The sequence below is a fragment of the Neopsephotus bourkii genome, unplaced genomic scaffold (assembly GCF_033783945.1).
Source record: "Neopsephotus bourkii isolate Nb327-2 ecotype Australia unplaced genomic scaffold, CSIRO-AGI_Nbou_v1 NB_1189, whole genome shotgun sequence".
NCBI classification, from domain to species: Eukaryota; Metazoa; Chordata; class Aves; order Psittaciformes; family Psittacidae; genus Neopsephotus; species Neopsephotus bourkii.
The window spans coordinates 2,295,968-2,311,361 of record NW_026901674.1 but is presented as its reverse complement, the minus strand read 5'-3'; the positions used below and the strand labels follow the sequence as shown (position 1 = coordinate 2,311,361).

The 15,394-nt window shown below is 41.0% G+C and overlaps 2 protein-coding genes across 9 annotated transcripts in view; both read left to right on the top strand.

Annotated features, from left to right (window-relative positions):
* Positions 1-15,394, top strand: part of LOC133218118 (uncharacterized) — a 161,204-nt gene that overhangs the window by 79,524 nt on the left and 66,286 nt on the right. The gene's annotated exons all lie outside the window — the stretch shown is intronic.
* Positions 1-15,394, top strand: part of TACC2 (transforming acidic coiled-coil containing protein 2) — a 102,856-nt gene that overhangs the window by 77,119 nt on the left and 10,343 nt on the right. For 3 of the 8 annotated variants that reach the window (XM_061364152.1, XM_061364150.1, XM_061364157.1), the window contains 7 exons: positions 983-1,044; positions 1,854-1,969; positions 2,742-2,913; positions 4,297-4,437; positions 5,280-5,360; positions 10,533-10,676; positions 11,578-11,654. In XM_061364152.1, coding sequence (XP_061220136.1) covers positions 983-1,044; positions 1,854-1,969; positions 2,742-2,913; positions 4,297-4,437; positions 5,280-5,360; positions 10,533-10,676; positions 11,578-11,654 — 793 coding nt within the window. The remainder of the gene's footprint in view (positions 1-982; positions 1,045-1,853; positions 1,970-2,741; positions 2,914-4,296; positions 4,438-5,279; positions 5,361-10,532; positions 10,677-11,577; positions 11,655-15,394) is intronic. The other 5 variants (XM_061364153.1, XM_061364154.1, XM_061364155.1 and 2 more) reach the window with 3 other exon arrangements.

The window sequence follows — 15,394 nt, the reverse complement described above, 5'->3', positions numbered from 1 at the left end:
CACTTAACTTTTGTCATAAAGTAAATGTTAGTGTGCCATTCACTGGAACTTCTCTACAATGGAAATGAACGCATGCAGTGGTTTATGAACTTAACTCAGGGAAACATTATATAGAGCATTAGGACAAACCAGTTATGTCTTTAATTTTTAAATCAAGTTGTATTTGACCAAAGTCTTTGCATTTCTTTGGGTGCAGGAAGGTCTGCTCTCTTTCCCATTTCCCTGTGCCATCTGCCTCTGTATCAGCTACCGGGTGACCATGGATTGGAAAGAAACACTGGTTATTCCCTCCAGTGTAATTAGGAGATAGTAGTAGAGAAGCAATAAAGATTTGCATTTTCATTAGGGTTTAGATCTGGGGTTCTTTGTAAATCTTGCTGCCTTAGGCTTTTCCTTGGAATGTAAAACATGGAAACAGCCCAGTAAAGCTGTGCTGTTGTCTCACCCCTTCAATGAGCATGCAGGTATTTTACGTATCTTTGGATCTTAAGCGATACCACAGTAGTTCTTCTTAATTAAGAAATGGGTGATAAGCGTTAAGAAATAGAAATGATTTAATTTCTCAACAGCTTTTTGAATCTTTCTGTGTACATCAAAGGAAACTGGTATCAGCATCACCAGTTACTGAAAACTGTGGTTTCTGTGATGAGATAGCGTCATAGAAGAAAGTTATCTGTGCCAAGTTATCTGTGCTCTGAAAGCACCCTGCAACTTTCTTAATATTCTGGCCCCTGGGGTAGAATCTTCAGCAAATTGAGAAAGCTGAAATTTTCCAGGCAAATGAATTTGCCTAAAACATGTCCCAGGCTCATTGTTGAAGATCAGTGCCTCTTCTGCTTTTTCTCTGTACATGCTATTTTTAATACCTCATGGCAGAGTATGGAGCGGGATGGAGGTGGTCCTTGTGAATGAGAGGAGATCTCATTTATTTCTGCAAAAGTAATTTCACATATTTAATGGCTCTTTTTTGTTTCTGTTGCAGACTTGGAATATGGCAACTCATATGAAATAGAATATATGGAGAAAATAGGCTCCTCTGTGCCTGTAAGTTCTCACTCTCATTTGCATTCCCATGTCATAATATACTATCCTGATAGTGCCACCAGCCTCACTACCTCTTTAATTATAATGTGCCTGCAGCAGATTTGCCAAACCAGTTCCCTTGAATTGGCGTAACTGGGGTAAATTGCATGTGCTTTGTTGTCCTGTGTCCTGTAGAGCTTGTTCCAGTTTGTTATTTAATTTTAAGTTAGCATCATAGTAGTTCTTCCTGGAGATGAAAAGCAGATCAGCATTTCCAGCAGTGTAGAGTGCAGAGCTGTCTACAGCAGCTATTGAACTGTCTCAAGAAAATGAGAGTAAAACTTGAAAGAAGGAGAAAATACAGAATGAATGTGGACTGTGGAATGCAGTTCTATGTGTTATCAGCTGTTTTGCCTTCTATTTAAATCATGGGCTTGACAGCTTGACTACGTCCAATGGGGCTATATCCACAGGGGAAGTTAGAAAGTCAAGCGTGCATGTCAGGTGCTTAAACTGATGAGAAGTTTCAATGAATATTTTAGTAACACTTCAGTCAGGGGATGCCTCCTGCCTGACAGGACCAGAAGTCTGATTAACCCCAAAGTGGGAGAAGAAAAGCTATTACGAAGAGTGAAGTGTTTAGGTGTTGTTCTTTAATGGTTTCTTCCTTAAAGGGATCATCTCAGTGTCAGTTAGCATAGACTGTATTACACCCCTGTGTTATTAGTTGTCTGTCAAGTCTTTTGGTCACCTAGGGCTTCACTGACCTGAATTAGCTTTAATGGAGATTGGTTGAGTTGCTTAATGACTCTTTCTTTTCTTGTTGCCAGCAGGATGACAGCACCCCGAAGAAGCAGTCTTTATACCTAATGTTTGATGCCCAGCAGGAGAGCCCAGTCAAATCACCTCCCATCAGGCTGTCTGATTCCACAACACCATGCTCAGGGTATGTCTCTGCAAGCAAATTGAGCACTGGAAAAGGATGGAAGGGAAATGGGCTAACACCACAGCACATACACAGGCAATCCTTCCTCTCTCTGCCTCTGTGTTGCTGACTTGTTTGTTTAAAAATAGATTTCCATCTGTGTTCATATGTGACAGAGAATAGAGGGCAAACGTACAGAAGTTTTATAATGGGAAGGAATAAGGGCATGTATTTCTACTTAATATTCTTATTAAATAGACTCACAGGGGCGACTGTTTCACTAGACAATGGCTTCCTACTCACAGCTTTATTCCAGATACTGAGGTCATTTCTCTATCAATCAAGAAATCTCCTAATTGCAACTTTTCCCTTGGCCTTTCCTAGATATGTTTTCTGAACAAGGAGCCTGGTTCATAAGAACAGGATGTGGGGGCTGTGTTTACTTCCAAAAATGTTGCTTGTTAAGGACATCTGTTCTTGTTCGTACAAGTTGTTTGTTGGGAGGGGGGTAGGGCACAGTGAGGAAAGGGTGAAAAGGCAAGTGAGAAATATGTAAGGAATGTGTGTAACCTTTCTGATGGAACTGGCTTTATTTAGATGACTCTGGTGCAATGCTTGGAAAGGGTGTTGCAGAGTGTTATGAGATATGATATGAAGTTGAGTTGAAGCAGTGTGAGTATATATATAGATATACACATGTAAGTCATGAAGAAGACTCGCTTGGTTGTTACCAGGGTGGAATTGTAAGAGCCTTGTGCTCCACCCTGAAAACACATACACAATCTTCTTCCAGGTCAAGTTTTGAAGACCCTGAAGCCCAGCAATCCTCTGGGATGAAAATACAACATCCAGCTTCCCGAGTCCTAGCTGCCAGCCAAGAGGCACACTTACAGTCACCTGACAAGTCAAAGCAGAAAGACCTAGAGCCTATGACCCTAGGAACGACTCCAGAGGCTATTGAAATAGTAAGTAATTCATGATAAGGGTTTGTGAATCATTTTCCTACAGAAATTTCTCATGTCATGTCAAGGTGGATCTTGAAAGCAGAGTGAAACCCAATGTGATGCTTAAAGATTTTGGTAGCAGAATGTGGTGGGACTCAAATGAGTCCAGCTGATGGAACTGGAGGAATTCAAAACAACTTTCTGAATTCTTACTGTAAGTCAACATGTTCTTGTGATAACTGATTCCAAGTTGGTACTTTGAAGTGTTGGGGTTTTTTCTCACACAGGCCTTTCTACAATGTGCTTTAACCCAATATTTGAAGCAATATTTCGTATATAAAATAAAGGGGTTGATTGATATGAACATAGAGACATGATTGTTGCATGTAGTGTGAAATTGCAAGATTTTGTTGGTAAAGGACAGGTACCCTTTCACATTTTCCTATGAACTGTTAACTGTATTGCTGTCATCCGATAACGTAAAATTCACTTTTTTGATCATCAGAACTCATTCCAGTTTCCAGTTAAATCACTTTTTTTCAGTGGTTGGATTCACTTTTTTTCTCTGGGTTGGACTTGAATTAGTGGTGAGCTCTTCCTTGCTTCCCACCTGTGCTGTGTACGGATTTCAGAGCATTGGTTCTCAAATCCAGGAAGGTTCCCTCCAGGCTTCCACTTTTCCAGGCAAACTTGTTTTACAAATGCCTACAGCACTAGGCATGCCAAGCTACATGACAATATATTTACTGGGGAGTCAAAACAAGAAGAAGCTGACTTAAATACTGTGCTTAATTTGTATTAATGATGCGGTTGATACCATCTCACAAAACAATTTTTATGAGCTTCGAGCACTTTCCTCACTGCAGGGAGTTTTGGGTACTCAAATCCCACTACTCTTGGTTGTGTCATTCTAATTCCAGTCTCTTATTGTATATTTATCCTGATCACATTATGATTGTGAACATAACTTAGTTTATCCCCAGTAAGCAGCAGAAGACTTTGTGAAGACTGAGGATCCCCTCAGTTCTGGTGGTCTTCAAAGCTTTTGGACTGCTTTAGAGATGCCTGAGCTGAACATAAGCTGATTTATGAATAAAACCTATGGTAATTTTGAGAACTTGATGTGTCAAGAGTGGGCTGTGGTCCATGGTTTGAGAGCCATTGCTTTAGAGGTCCTAATATTGCTTATTTCATGGTAGTCTTGGAAATTTTACTCAGTTTTTTAATTAGGAAGAATTGTTCTTGATGTTCATCTGTTACCTATGAATGATGTATTCAAAAGTAATCTTCAGTGGGGCATGAAATTACTAGGAATCAAAGGTTTGCAAACACCTATGTTGCTTGTGGCCTGAACTACTTGGGCAAAGTCTCTGTTGCTTATTCTATATCCTCCTTACCCTTCAGGCATCTCCTGAAGACTCCTTTGTCTCTGCTGATGCTCTTCTCAATAGGATATCTAAGAAAACCTCAATCTGTGAGCAGCCTGAGTATCTAGATCCTGACTTAGCAGAAAAGAACCCCCCAGTATTTGCTCAGAAACTTCAGGTTTGTAGCAGAAATATAAGTGTCACTTGTCTTTAAGTTTCTCTATTCACTGCTATAGAAAGGGGTGGGGGGAGGCTTGGAGGGGAGGTGGGATAGAAGCAGAACAGTGGTTTAATTCTTTCCAAAGTAACTTTGGCCTTTCAGGAATGGAAGGAGCAGAGATATTTGATTTCATTCATATAATACATAATCCTAAATTTCATCCACATTTTCAGCTATACCATTGATGTGTCTATTTTGCAGAAGTCTTTATAAAGCACATCTTTTAAGCTTGAATGCAGGACTTGGTATGTGGAGGGTTGCCTTGCAACCTGGCCTTAGTGGGTCTGTATGCAGAGTTCAGGCCCTAATTCTGCTGAAGTGAAAATTAGGCTTTATTTTCCTAGTAATCTAATGCAGAATTTGGCATGGCTTCTTTTAGGAAAAGCAAATTGATCTGCAGACTTGTATGTCAGGGTGTATTTTCTAGCGTATATATGGTGAAATTTTAAGACAGCAAAGGTTGAATTGAGAGCAGCAGCTGGTATAAATCCACACAAAATGAAAATGAAAGGTGAGGAGTCTGTGAAAAACAGCTCTGCCTTTGGAAAACATTTATTTTACCCGAAGTTTTGTTCATACTTACCCTAATGCTGTTTGTCTATTCAGCTACCTCAAAATTAGCCAGCAACTGGAGTTTTGTATCAATGTTCCAGTCATGAAAGAAATATGGGATATGTTTGTCACCCAGGAATTGTCAGAATTTTACATTAAAATATTCCATTTTCAGATGTGTTAAAACATTTTTGCTATGTTCTTAATACTTTTTCTTCTACGATTGCTCACAACCAAACACTTGACAGGAGGAGTTAGAGTTTGCTGCAATGAGGATAGAAGCATTGAAACTAGCCAGGCAGATTGCCCCGTCTTCTTTCTGCTCCAAGGTATCTGGTTTGTGCCTGCCATGTGTGTGTGAGTGTGCACAGACTAAGAAACCGAGTGCTGCTTTGTCTTTAACAAGGTAACTCAGGCTCTCTGAGTGCAGTGCTAAGCTGTGCGCACCCCAGTGTGACACCAAAGAGCATGCTGAAAGCAGTGCTGCACACAGAAATGCTGTCACCTGCTCTGCTCACACAGTACTGCTACCGCCAGGTTAACCAAAAGCAAATCTGAAGGCAAGAAGCAGGCCCATACCTTTTGCAGGAGACAGATTCTGCAATCCAGGTGGCTGTTTGTCTTTTGTCTACAGCAAGATCTGTCCTAAGATGTTTGATGGCAAAGCAATACCAAACCTGCTTCTCATAGAGCTTATACAGATTTTGCCCGTAGGGATATTTTGCCTTTTGTTGGTATTTTCAGCTTGAAATCAGACCCTTTGACCCCTCAGAGCCTAGAAGTGAGAAACTCAATCATCTCTGCCTTCAGGCATCTGAAGAAAGGGACTACAGTATGTTTTAAAGGGCCATAGAGCTCCCAAGGGAAAAAAAAGGCCTCCCAACACAATGTGTCTGTGTTCATGAATCACAGAATCAGAGAATGGTTTGTGTGGGAAGGACCTTAAAGCTCATCCAGTTCCAACTCCTTGCCAGGGGGGGACACCTTCTGCTAGAGCAGCTTGCTCCAAGCCCCTGTGTCCAACCTGGCCTTGAACACTGCCAGGGATGGGGCATCCAATTCCTTGCAGATTAATGGGTGTTTTAAAGTATGTGGCTAGAATCTTTTATTTAATCAAGAAAAAAGTGCCATTGTCTCCATTAGAAACCAAACTTCATTAGTTAGGAACAGAAAAAACAAAGGAGTAAGAACTAAGTACCATATTCCTGTGTGAGGACTAGCCACTCTGTGAGTGCATTCCCTTGCTCCATCACCCTGGCTGTCAGAAGAGGGTGAGGGAGGAACCTCTCTACCTCCCTATTCTCTCTTTACTCTTTGTCCTCCCTGAGCTGTGCTGCAGCAGCACCTCCAGCACCAGGAAACACTCGAGATGAGACACACAATAATACCTAGATGCTCTTTAAAGGTTATACGCTATACTTCTTTTTAGACATCTGCATTTTTGCTACTGGGCAGCAGTTTAGAAACTCACAAACTGTACAATTTTAGACTGAAAAGAGTAGGTCTGGGTGTTTGTGAATTCCTGTGTGTTACCTAGGGAAGATTCTGAGCTGCAAAAATGTTATAATGTGTATTTGATTTGGTGCAGTTATATTTTAAAGATGCTTTTTAACATCATTAAAGCATTTTCTTTTATCTAGAACAAGCTTATGAACTGCATATAACTTAGAAACAGGGACTGGATTGTATGTTTTAGGAAGTGCCATTAAAATGCTTAACAAAGATAGCAAAAATGATAAGCAGAGATAAGGAGAGAAGAACGAGCAAAACTTCACCCTCTGAAGGGGAATCAGCAGCATCTGAATGTTCATGAAGCCCCATGTTGGTCCAGTCATAGGAATGCTTTTAGCTGGGTGCTGTGGGTGTCATGCTGGGCTGGGAAGGACTCCTGTCCTTGTATAACTTTACTGTTTCAGTGGGTGGTTGCTAATGTTAAATTAACCTGTGATGACAGCCCTTGTGACCTGCAGGAGCCAATGGCCTGGATTAAGGTTAGCAGAACCCACCAGATGATGACGGTGATTTAAATTTGGATGCTAACTGGCAGAGTTCCCTTTGGTTGGCTGCCCTCAGTTCTTTTCTTAATGTTGTATAATTACATTTAACATTTGCTAAACCATTACGGGACGGGTAACAAGAATAGGATGCTAAATAAGGACACAAGCAGTTGTTTATGGAAAGTTAGGTCAATGCAAAATGCAAGCATTTTCTGCTAGGATTAGGGCTGAGAATAAGGATGTGCAGTTTGTTGTTCTGAGGCAGAGGGAAGTTATTTGGCCACTCGACAGATTTCTTTCTTCCAGCGCTGAGACTATTTGACACTTCTATATTAAACACTCTCCATTAGGACATCCCATGGCCAATTTTTTATCGATGCAACTTGAATCAGAGAATCACAGAATCCCAGCCTGGTTCGTGTTGGAAGGACCTTAAAACTCATTCAGTTCCAACCCCTGCCGTGAGGGGGACACCTTCCACTAGAGCAGGTTGCCCAAAGCCCCATCCAACCTGGCTTTGAACACTGCCAGGGATGGGAAAGGAAAGAAAACAGAAACAGAACAGAAAGGTGATAGTGTTTGTGTCCACCACTCTACAAGTGCTGAGGTGATGTAGAGTTGGGTGGTGAAATGTGATCTAAGGAAAGGAGAGAAACTGAAGGGAAAGGGATTGACACAAATGTAATTAGTGCATCACAGCTCTGGGGGCTCTTGTGGTAGTGAAGGAAGAGTATTTCCTTCAAAGAGGGATATCATTCTTCATAGGGAAACTTTGCAGGCAGAGAATTTTATGCTTGTACTTTGCTTGCTCCTCAACATATTTGCAAGCACAAATAGGTCTTGTGTTGCCTCCCTTGACCTGTCTGCACACACATCAATTAGTTAAACGAGTAGATCACTTTATATGCACCCAGCACCGAGTTCTTGTAAACAGCAAGCCAGTTTTCCTCAGGGCTAAATACATATTCCTATGAACTGTATGATAAAAATGAGTTTTCATTTTCATTCTAGTGCTTTTCCCTATTTTCTTTGCATTTGACCTTCTGGAATTGAGGTAACTGCAGCTGGTTCATCAATGTGCATTTATTCCCTTTCGGGCCAGATATCTGGTTTCAGTGAAAGATGCTGGGAAGAGAAGCAGCATCGTGTTGGGCTCTCATATATTTACACTAAGATTGCAGTGACCTACATTTAGTAGCAATTCCCCTGCAGAATTTAATCTTTCTGTGTGAGGTTCAGTGACTTATAAATCCCTATTCTCATTATTACACCAGTTAACTGCTTACCTTCTCAGCAATTAAGTGTTCAGCTTGAAGCATTGACAGTTATTTTGCGTAATAACATCATCCTGTTGATCAGGTTACTTTATTTTCTCAGGATAAGAATATTTGGAGGCAGCAAACAACAGCCCCTGAATCGTGCATTGGTTTGGAGCTGTGTAAAATTGGTTTTAGAAGCGAAACCACGAGGTCTTTTACTGGTTCCTCCTTGTGTGAAGCGTTTCCAGCATTAGGACAACCCTGGTTGGGTCACGGCCACAAGCATTTCTGCTCAGTGGTTACATTCCAAGAGTTTTTGCAGTCATCTGTGTAAATTTTAAGTAGTTTTGCATGTCATTATTGCTATTATTTTGTGCAATTCACTCAAATGCAAGAGAGAATTAAAGAAATATTAGAGATGCTTTGAGCACCATATAAATATGTATTCAGTGCTTTAAATATTCTGTTTTCTTTAAAAATGTCCATCATCCTGGCATTACTTTGACACATTTTAACATGAACTTGAGGAAATTCGTGTTTCTTTTGCCACAATTAATATTTCCCATCAATCTCTTTATGAGGTCCAGCAAATGGAGCTGCAGGAGGCTTTTGAAATAGGATACACCCAGTCCAACAGATTACTTTTCAGGATGGCCTTTCTTTTAAGGACAGCTTTGATGATCTAATGGCTCTTTTTTTATCTCTCAGTTATTCTTGCCTTATGTTTGAGAAGGAAACAAAGTACATTTCTTGAAAGTTGGGGCACTGAGTTGAGCCATCAGTAGTCTTATTTATTGACCCTTTTACCTTTACTCAGATCTGTGGACAGCACCATGTGTCTTTGTATTTATGCATTTACACAGATGTCTGAGCTTGTGTCCCAGCTGTGTTTTTTCCTGTACAGTTGTTGTATATTGGGAGACACTTTCAAGAATACAGGCTGTTATTATACAGTTATCTATCATAACTTTGATAGATCTTGTGCAGGAAAATCCACTGGATAATTACACTGGAGTCGATCATTATATTGTGTGTTCATGGCTAAATGTAGCAAAGAAGGGATGGCCTGCTCCATAAAGAGGAGAAGCAATAGTCAATTCCCCCCCAGGTTTAAAAATGAACAAAAAATACAAAGCAAATTAGTGAAAGCCTCTTATATAGACACAGTGTGATGGGGTTTAAGCACTGTTTAGTTTATTCTTGCTCTAATTAACTTTGCTTGCCTAGTCTTTTAATGTTGCTGGTGTGGTTTCTCCATGTTGTCCACAGATGTGGTATCTGGAATATCTACTCCTATGTTTATCTCAAATGAGCATTGTATGTAGTTTTTAATACAGCTTCCGATGGCAATACCCAGACAAGCACCTGGGTTAGCTGGTTGATGGTGTCATGCAAAGCATAGGCAGGAGAGATGGGAACATACAGCTGTGGTGGGGCCTCTGCTGCAGAGGGGTTTGCTATGGATGGGGTCTAAAATGTGGGGTTTTTTTGTTTAGTATCTTCCTAAGTGTCTTTTATAGTCTCCTTGAGTTGAATGTGTTATAACTCGGATTGGTTGCATCTAGAGTTGTTGGCAAGACATCTCGTGCATCACATAACTCTTTTCTGCTCTCTTTTTCATTTCACATGCTGCTCTCTTACTGTATTAATCTGGACATGAGCAAAATTGGCAGCTGCAAATAAAACCTCCTTTAACTTACTAATTGCATGGTAAATACCAGTGGTGCAGCAATGTCACTTGTATATTCACACTTTTAATGTAATACTGTTTATGATAGATACAGTATATTGGCAGGTCAGATGTAATAGAGCTCTCCTCTTGCTTCTGGTTTCTTACTCTACCTACATGGATGCAGAATTCCTCTTAACAAGCTCTTTGCCTCCAATTCTAACTCCCTCTGCTGTCATGCATTCCTTGTGGAAGCTTCAGTGACATTTCCACATCAGAAAGTAGTAAGTTTTTTAATACAGGACTTTAAAATATTGGTGGCAAGGTGCTGCCTTTATTTCCCCTCTATAAGGATAATATGGCTTTCTTGGTGCTTACTATGCCTCTTAAATGTGTATTTTATGATTGCTAAATTCAAAGTTCCTTGTCAGTTTTATTGCTGATAAAACTTAGTAGTGCGCAGGTGTCCAGTCCTAAGCCCAGGACCCTGGTACCTGGCACCACAGGCAGAGAACACATGAGCTAAACACGTATTTAATGGTTCATTTCTTTGTATTTGAAAAAACAAACACACAGAGAGAACCTGCTATCCCAGCAGATGTTTCCATCTCTAAGAGCGCTCTGTACTCCCGGATCGGCACCACGGATGCAGAAAGCACCACGGGTCTCCTCTACCCACAGCAAGACTTAGACTCTGCACTACGACTCGCCAGAGCAGAGGTAATTTTCTTCCCAATTTGGAAAGGGAGAGGAAATATGTGCCCCTTGTGGTTTTCTTCTTTCCTGTGTTCTCCCAGTTCGATTGTATTATGGACGCTTGTTCTATTCTTGAAGCCATTCTCCGCCATGCTAAAGCCACGCTAGAGGCAGAAGGCACTGTGCTGTAGGTTTTACTTTATGGGATATTAGTGAAAAGCAGACACTATATGAATATAAATCTGTATTGGGCTTAACCTCATGTGTACTCTGTGAATCTTGATATTGCTGTGTAATTATATGAAAATAGTCAGGCACTAGAAATAGGTGTAAAATAGTGTATTTTACAAAGCTACATATGAGATTATTCTGGCTAATAGTAGCAATTTAAAAATGGGTGCAATCTAATGTTAGAGTATTCCAAATTTTATGATAGATTGTGTGAAAGGAGCATAAAGAAACACAGACCGTTGGGTATAAAATGTCATGGGCTATTAGCCCTAAATACACACACGGAAGCAGTAGAGCCCTCTTGGAGGACAAACCAGGGGAGATGTTCCAAACCCCTGTAACAGAAATGATTAAGGTTTAGCACGAGGTCAAAGCAGACACAGTGTAGTGTGGCATAGTATTTCTTGACACGTGTCCTTGTTATAATCAGGAATGAAATATGAAACAAGAACATTGAGTTAGCTTTTCAAAACTTGAGTGTGATTTCACATCCAAACTTATTTAATTGCACCCTTAAAAGAGCAAAAAACCATTGGGATGCTTATATTTGAACCCATTATGCACTTTGAAACTGTACGTGTGTTAATGAGGATTTGATACTAAATCAAATATTGTACAGCTATTTAATTTCCCCTTTAACAGATCACTTGATTTTACTGTGGGTTTTTTTTCCCCTTTGCTTTCTTTGTTTCAGATTGTGTCCAAGGAAAGGGAAGTATCTGAGTGGAAAGAGAAATACGAAGAAAGCAGAAGGGAAGTGATGGAAATGAGGTGGGTTATTAACTTGTCACTGATCACACACTGACACTGAGTCTCCTTTCAGCCTGCAGACAGCACACAGAGTACCATGATTGTACAACTGTTTGGGTTAGCTGAATTTGTTCAGCTGTTTTTACCTGCAGGCTTTGGGATGATCCTAAACTGATAACTTCATCTTTGCTCTGCATGGTGGGCACCCATTATGTGGCATGGTGGGCACCAGTGTTTAGGGTTGTCATTGCAAACTTCTATGTTCCTAATCTCATTTACGTCATCAGAATACTGAGATAGGAGAGGTCTTAATCTAACAATAGCAAAGAATTGCCTCCACTTTGTGCTGTGAATTCTCTCATGGATACACGGGGATGTTTCTGTTTCCTGTGTGGATGAATCCACCTACAGGACTGGCAGAGGTATGCACATGCTAATTTAAAATCCACTCTCCGCAAATAGTTTTGCCAACAGAGAAAAACTGTGAAGGTCTAAAGATAGGTATGAGGATATTAACAAGAACCCAGTTGCCTGTAGAAAACCATTTCTTGCAAAGGAACCACACTGGCGTCCAAGTCTTGACTTTCAAGGAGATTCTGCACCCTTTTCTTCGAACTGAGTTCATTTTTCAGTTCCTGCACACACAAAGCTTGATTTTAGTTAAGCAATAGTTACCTTGGATTTTGCTCATTTTACCAATGAGCTTGACCTGCTCATCAATGTGAATTGGAGAAAATCATCACTTGCAAAAGGGAATGTATAAAAGTATTTCACAGGGTCTTTAAAGCCTATTATTTTCTACTTTCAGACAAACAGAAAAGCCATCCCCTTCTTAATTCATAAATAAAAGGAAACTGTTAGAATATTTTAGCATCCTTCTTTTCAGTAATAATGTCTGCAATTGCTTCTGAGACAGAATTTTCTTCAACATCACTTCTAGCACCTAAAATTTAATATCTTGGAGGTTTAAAGCTAAAGCAAATGAGCCGTGCCAAGTGATGACCTGCATATGTAATTCCTGCTTATATCCAGGAAAACTGCCCTTAGGGAGTAAGGGTAAAAGGGAGCTGTGGTGCAGAACTCAGCGAACACCAGCATGGATGCCAAGAGTGGCACATGGCAGATTTGAATAGTGCGGCACAGGGCTTGGAGCCAGAACTTAAGAGAAGCATCTGCAGAAGGCAAGGGCTTTAGTTCTTTCAGAAAGCATCTCAGCACCCTGCTGAGCTCTCTCCCCTCTTGTGCTCTGTTTGGGCAAGGAAACAAAACCCTGGCATTGCCCTCAAATGCATAATGAGGCCGAGCGGAAGGGAGCTGCTGCAAGCACTCAAACCGAGGAAGCAAAACAAGGAATGAACAACATTAGGAGCTGTGTAAGGAATGTCTCGGCGCTCACTACACACTTGAGTGCAGTATTTGGTCTGTTCTCTGGGTGCACGTGTCTGCTGGCTGTCAGTGGGCACTGACAGGGGTTGCTTATTCCTTAATGAAAGGAGAGCAGGGGCTGACAAAGAGTGGCTGGCACAATGTAGATGTGTGCCTTCCTCTTCCTCACAGCAATTTGCTTGTGTGTCTAAACCCTCCATAACTTTTGATTTGGAAAAAACAGATTATCTAAGACAAATTTCCCACAGGTGCATCCCTGGAACACATGGGTGAAAAAACCCTGAGTAATATTGTCACAAAATGCTAAAATATGCATGTGTGCATAAAGAAAGATTTCTCTTGGAAGATTAAATGTTGAAACTGTCCACATGTGGGCTATTAGAGATGTAGCAATTAGATATCACATAATGATAAGCAAGGAGTGAAGGGATCTATCTGGACTTGTGCAAAGTATGCAACATTGTCCTGCATGACATCCTTGTCTCTGTATTAGAGAAATATGAAGTTGATAGATGGTCCACCCATTGGATAAAGAATTGCCTGGATGGTGGCACTCCAAGAGTTGTGGTCGATGGCTCACCATCCAAGTGGAGACCGGTGGTTCCCTCAGAGGCTGGTGTTGAATTAAGTGCACACTCAGCGAGTTTGCCAACAACACCAAGCTGTGTGGTTGCTGTCGACACGCGGGAGGGAAGCAATAGCATCCAGAGGGACCCGGACAGGCTGGAGAGGTGGGCCTGTGTGAATGTCATGAAGACCAACAAGCCCAAGTGCAAGGTCCTGCCCTGAGTTGGGGCAATTCCAAGCACAAATACAGGCTGAGGGAGACTAGATGCAGCAGTCCTGGGGAGAAGGACTTGGGTGACAAGAAGCTAGAAACATGATGTTATTTCACTTCGATGCTGACTGCCATAGTTCAATCTAGGCTGGGAAGTGCTGTAGTGAGGAAAGTGTTTAATGTCATGTTCATTGCCCTGAGTCCTTGGCTCCATTTTCTAACATGATAAAACATCCTAAAAGTGTCTGGTGTTACAAGGATATGACATGGCTTTAAAATCTTGCTGCTTACAGCAGGCTTTTGAGGTAATCCTCTTTGGACATGAAACCAATCCCTACCTTTTAGGGGAAAAACCCTTGCAGCTATCTTTGCTCTCAAAAGTGTCATTTATGGTAAAAAATAGAAAAAAGCAAGTTACAACAACAGGACCAACAGCAGGGAGAACAGCATCCAAGAAGATCCCAGTGGAGGCAATGGCTGTAGCTGTGCAGAGATGGGTTCTTGCGCTAGTACCAGAAATGGTTTCTACCTGAAGCCTGAGCAAGGTCAGGGGATGTGCAGGTGTAAGGCCCTTGCTCTGCTGAGTGTTCTGCAGAACCAGGGCAAGTGAGACCCTACTGACCTTTGGGTCAAGTGCCCTTCCCAGGGGGCTTCTTGACTGACTGTGGTTCATATTCGTGCCGTGCTGGAGTTACTGCATCAGTTATCTGGGAGCTCCACAGGTTTCTCCTTTCCTTACTGACTTGTCTCAGCTTTTTACCACATCCTTTCTGTAACCCCACCAAGTTCTCTAAAATGGAGCAAGTGAACGCAAGCTAAGACTTCAAAAGAGACGTATTCAAATACCAGTGAGCTATTTTGAATATCCACTTCAGATGAAGTGTAGGGTAATTTTGTTTTTCATAGTCCTGTGTGGCTCATGAATCAAAGCACGGATCAAGCTAGTCTCATTTCATTAGCTTTATTTGGCTCTGGGAAGGGATGGATCATCTTTCTAAATCACATTTAATCTGCTTATTTTGGCTAACCTCTTTTCAAGAAGGAAATTCAAAGCTTGCCGTGAGTATACGAAATAAAATAGTCTCAAAAGTTACACTTTGCCACTTCTGTTTCAGAAACAGATTTGGGAAATAGCACAAAATCCATCGTGTCCTACATAATTGGGTATTTTGGTCTTGTTCTTTGAAGTGCTAATGGATCGTGTAGTTACTTTTGGAGAGTGGAAGATTAGATATATGTTGGATGAGGTCCAGTTATATTTCTGTTGGGTTTACTTGCTACAGATTATAACTTTGCTTAACATTTACTTTTGAAATAAGCAAACGCAAGCATGGAGAAGTGGGGAGAGAGTGATGGAAAACTCAGACTCTGCAACTCTTGGATTAGACCAGTGTGCTTATGTTTATATCAAAGTCATGATTGGTAATGGGCATGCTTCAAGTAACGCGATTCGTTTCAAAGCAATCGCTTATTCTGCCCCAAACTGTATTGATTTACATGGAGAATTAAAAATCAGGTTCAATGTTTGAACTGCTAGTTTTATTTGTTATTCAGGTATTAAAGTCTAACTTTTATACGCTCCTCTTAAAGTACTGTA